This window comes from Limulus polyphemus, unplaced genomic scaffold, assembly GCF_000517525.1.
Source record: "Limulus polyphemus unplaced genomic scaffold, Limulus_polyphemus-2.1.2 Scaffold11031, whole genome shotgun sequence".
Classification (NCBI taxonomy): domain Eukaryota; kingdom Metazoa; phylum Arthropoda; class Merostomata; order Xiphosura; family Limulidae; genus Limulus; species Limulus polyphemus.
Window position 1 is genome coordinate 1 of NW_013676641.1, and position 4,400 is coordinate 4,400.

The following is a 4,400-nucleotide window of genomic DNA, read 5'->3' on the forward strand; positions in this document are numbered from 1 at the left end:
TGTATTCTAGCAACATTGTAATAAGCTGTGTATTCTAGCAACATTGTAATAAGCTGTGTATTCTAGCAACATTGTAATATGCTATGTATTCTAGCAACACTGTAATAAGCTGTGTATTCTAGCAACACTGTAATAGGCTCTGTATTCTAGCAACATTGTAATATGCTATGTATTCTAGCTAGACCATAATACTGTGTAACTGATGGTTATGGCTGAATAGAAAATATATTTTTTTAAAATGCTTCTCTGTGACATTAAAGTTTCAGTCACATATATACTTCTTTTTCCATATGTTTATGGTACTAACAGTCTCTTCCAGAGGTACTGGTCCACTGTAATGTTTTTGTTGTACTTACAGTCTCTTCCAGAGATACTGTTTCACTGTAGTGTTTATGTTGTACTAACAGTCTCTTCCAGAGATACTGTTTCACTGGAATGTTTTTGTTGTACTAACAGACTCTTCCAGAGGTGTAATACCTCTGTTTTTTTGTTAATAGGTTTTCAAAATATTTTGGGCCTATAATGTAGTCTTATGTAAGCTTTGTGTTGATCAAGTTGGTTGGATTTATTTCATTGAACAGGTACTGTGATATTTTATCACTACTTTTGTGGCTGTTCCCATGTTATTGTAATCATTACTTGTATAACCCTCTCATTCTTCTTGTTATTTTTGTGGTTGTATTTCTATCATAATTAGTTTTAATAACATACTAGTAGAATGTGTCAAAACTTGAAGATATACAGAGTTGTGGTGTTTCAAGTCGTGGTCTGAAACTAAACATATTGAAAAGGTTTTCAGTATTTTTAAACAACTGAATGATCATACCGTGGATACAGCTGAGAAATTATTGGCTCAGCTAAGTGCAACCCAAGTTAGATTTCTCTGTCATTTCAAACATTATTGTTTTCTAATGTAAAAACATGGATTATGTGAAAGAGGTGTTGTAGTTTCTGCAACATTTGTTCTATCATTTTTCACGAGCAGGCAGGACTAGTTTACTGTGAGGAAGAATGGCAGCGTGAATGGCAGAGTTTGTTGGAAATAGCTTCATCTGAGCCTCGATCTAGTTCCCAAGGAAAGTCGACTACTAGTAGTTCTCATCAGAGAAGGTAAGTTAGTTGAAAACACAGTTTTAAGTGACAGAGTTTGTTGGAAATAGCTTCATCTGAGCCTCGATCTAGTTCCCAAGGAAAGTCGACTACTAGTAGTTCTCATCAGAGAAGGTAAGTTAGTTGAAAACACAGTTTTAAGTGACAGAGTTTGTTGGAAATAGCTTCATCTGAGCCTCGATCTAGTTCCCAAGGAAAGTCGACTACTAGTAGTTCTCATCAGAGAAGATAAGTTAGTTGAAAACTTTCCTTCATCAGGTGTAAATAACAAAAGTGACAAAGATAGGGTGACTGTTTTCAAAAATCTAATTACGACCCAACTCGTGAGTTTACAAAAGTCATTAAAACAGCTCCTTGAGACCAACCAAACTGGTAAAATACGTTTCTTAACATCCAAACAAACTTGCCCAGCAAGATTTTGTCTACTCCACAAAACAGTACTGGTTGTCCTATTTATATTGTTTGATTTTTAATAAATACAGTGAAAATTGTGTAGGAATTTATAGTCATTGTTTATTAACATAAAGGTGTTGAAGTGGCTTTACAGTACTCTTAAATCATCACCCTCTGTACTTCAGCACCTCGGGTTCCATACCTGAAGACGATACCTTCCCTAATGTTTACGAAAGCCTGGAGGAGATTCACGTCCTAGCCTTAGCTCACATCCTTCGCCGTACTGTCATTATTATTGCTGACACAACACTTAAAGATGTTACTGGAGAACCACTGGCTCCAATCCCTTTTGGAGGAATCTACCTACCTCTGGAATGTCCTCCTTCGGAGTGTCACCGATCGCCGCTATGTCTCACTTTTGATGCTGCTCATTTTTCAGCATTGGTAGCAATGGAAAAAGAAAACTATGCAGACAAAACTACACACCCTCCAGGTATAGTGATAATATTGTTACTTAGTAATTGTTTTCATGGACTTAGTGAATATTTTGATGGGTTTTTAATAATGGCAATTGAGTTGGGACATATGTTAATGTAGATATAATGTTACTTTACTTAAGTCTGTAATTTAATTGTGTTAAACTCAGCTGACAGCTACATTCAGGAGTCTGGATTTATGTTTTAATTTCTTAAGTTTAACCAAATAACATCTTAAGTTGAAAGTATACTTTTACATTTTAGCAGACAAAACTGACAGCTACATTCAGGATAATACTTACTTTAACAAATCTTTGATATAATTAATCTTTATTCTATTGTATTTTTCAAGTACACTACAAACCCTTTATTGAGTGAATTATTGGTTTGATCTTTATAAAGGGTTTTGGATAAGAAATAGTTCTGTAAAATGTGGAGTTTGGAGCAGTACTATTCACTTGAATTGCATTGTTTCAGCTGCTATTCCAGTGATCGATCCTGACCACAGACTTCTTCCAGTTCAGTTTGTTGTGGATCCTGGAGTTGAAGTTCGATGGGGAAATGATGAAAATGATTCCTGTATAATGGCTAAGCTGGCCTTAACAGACATGGACAGACTAGAGTTACTGAAGGAATATCTTGATATCACTGAGATTCCTATCCCATCTGTCGACAAATACGAAACTATCCAGGTGTTTGAAGGTCGAGCGTCATTACCAGTTGAACGTGGTACTCTGAGTGGAGAAGACTACCGTGTTGAAACTCTTGGTAGCATGCTATACTATCACAAAAACAAAGCGGCTAAACAGCTTCAGACTGTGGCCAAACAGTTTGGTAGTATAGGAAAGAGTATGGGCAAGAAACTGAAAAAGAACTTTGGGAACTTTTCCCGCAGACGTAGCTCTTTTAAAGGAGAAGTTGGATCATTCAGTAAAAGACCTATTTCCACTAAGAACAACATTTTCGACACCCAGCCTGCCGGTGGAAGTGTTATCGGTAGGAGTGGTGTCATCATTGCAGCAGTCCTTCATATAGATAAACGACACGAGTATCAAGAAGAAATGATTCGTAACTATCTTAACTCTGCAAGAGCTCGGTTTCTACACGAAAAGGAACAGAAACAAGGCTGCAGTGAGCAGAAGGTTGAAACTACAATACATCCCAACTACTGTATTAATGATGGTTGTATGTCCTACAGCTCGGTAGCAACGAGTTATCTCTGCCCCTCATGCCACACCCATCAGAAACTTCACGAAACAGATCTCCCTTGCATGGAATTCAGAGATAAGTTCCTGACAACTTCAGGGAATTCTTCTTTTTATGCTGAGATTGACAAATCCACAATTTCTTCTCTCGAGAAAGTGCCCTTAGGAGTACAGTATCCAACGGCTTTACAACAAGGACTCCATCCAGTAAGTTCTATCTTCAACGGGCCTGCAGAAGAGGAGTCACTTCTTTCTGATAGACACGTAGGAGGGAAACAGAAAAGTCTCGCAGAACCATTGTTAACAGTTCCTGGAACCAAGTATGCAACAATTAGTATGGGGTGTGTATCAACCGTGAAATCCCGCCAGTACTTCTGAAAACCCTTGTTCCTCCAAACTCCACACATATATACAGTCAAGAGGAATGGGTAAGCTCTCCTGTTAACCCATTGAAAACATTCTTTAAAAGATATTTTAAGTAGCTAAGTCTATTTATGGTTCTTATTTATTGTTTTCTTATGTCTTCCAGGTAAACAGTGTTTGTATAAATTTGCAATTTTATGTTGTACAAAAACAGGAGCTATAGTATAATTTCATCAACATCACAAGTACTGTGGATTCCTTTTTTCTTTTTAAGATGTCATCTGTTTTTATAGAAAATATCGTGCTGTAATGATTTTTTACTTTTTTTTACATGAAAACTGATCATTTTATTCCTGCTGGTGATTTTTATGTTGAGACGTTCCTGTATTGTACTTTTTATACATATAAAGTCATGTTTTTGTACACATTTCTTAGCTACCTATTGTATTTTAAATGAACCTAGAAGACATTTAGATGGTCTTGTAGCCCTTTGGTCTATATATAGAAATGCTAGTGTTTCTTCTGCACCATTGACGTACATACTTAGCTTATGATAGAATAGAAACGAAAACAAATGTTATTATTTTCTAAATATTTTCTTTAGTGTTTGGGCTGTAATATTTTTGTATGTGGTGGTTTCAGAGAAAAATGTCCACCCAACAAACTAAGTCTGAAGATGTCCCCTATTCATAAAGTTACTTAGCTATTATGTTGTATAATACACTTCCTTTTTATTGCACTGTATTTTGTAATTATAATGAGAATAATGTTATTTTTGAGAGTTGTGTGACAGGTTTCTGTAATTAGTGGTTCTTATATATATATATATATATATATATATATGTGTGTGTGT

At 35.8% G+C, this 4,400-nt stretch overlaps 1 protein-coding gene across 1 annotated transcript; it reads left to right on the forward strand.

The window, feature by feature from the left end:
• Window positions 1-982: 982 nt before the first annotated feature.
• Window positions 983-4,361, forward strand: LOC106476614 (OTU domain-containing protein 7B-like; the record flags this gene model as incomplete). Its single annotated transcript, XM_022380426.1, has 3 exons — window positions 983-1,110; window positions 1,689-1,996; window positions 2,457-4,361. Coding segments are annotated over 3 exons (1,542 nt in total), but the record flags the coding sequence as incomplete, so codon positions are not given.
• Window positions 4,362-4,400: the final 39 nt, after the last annotated feature.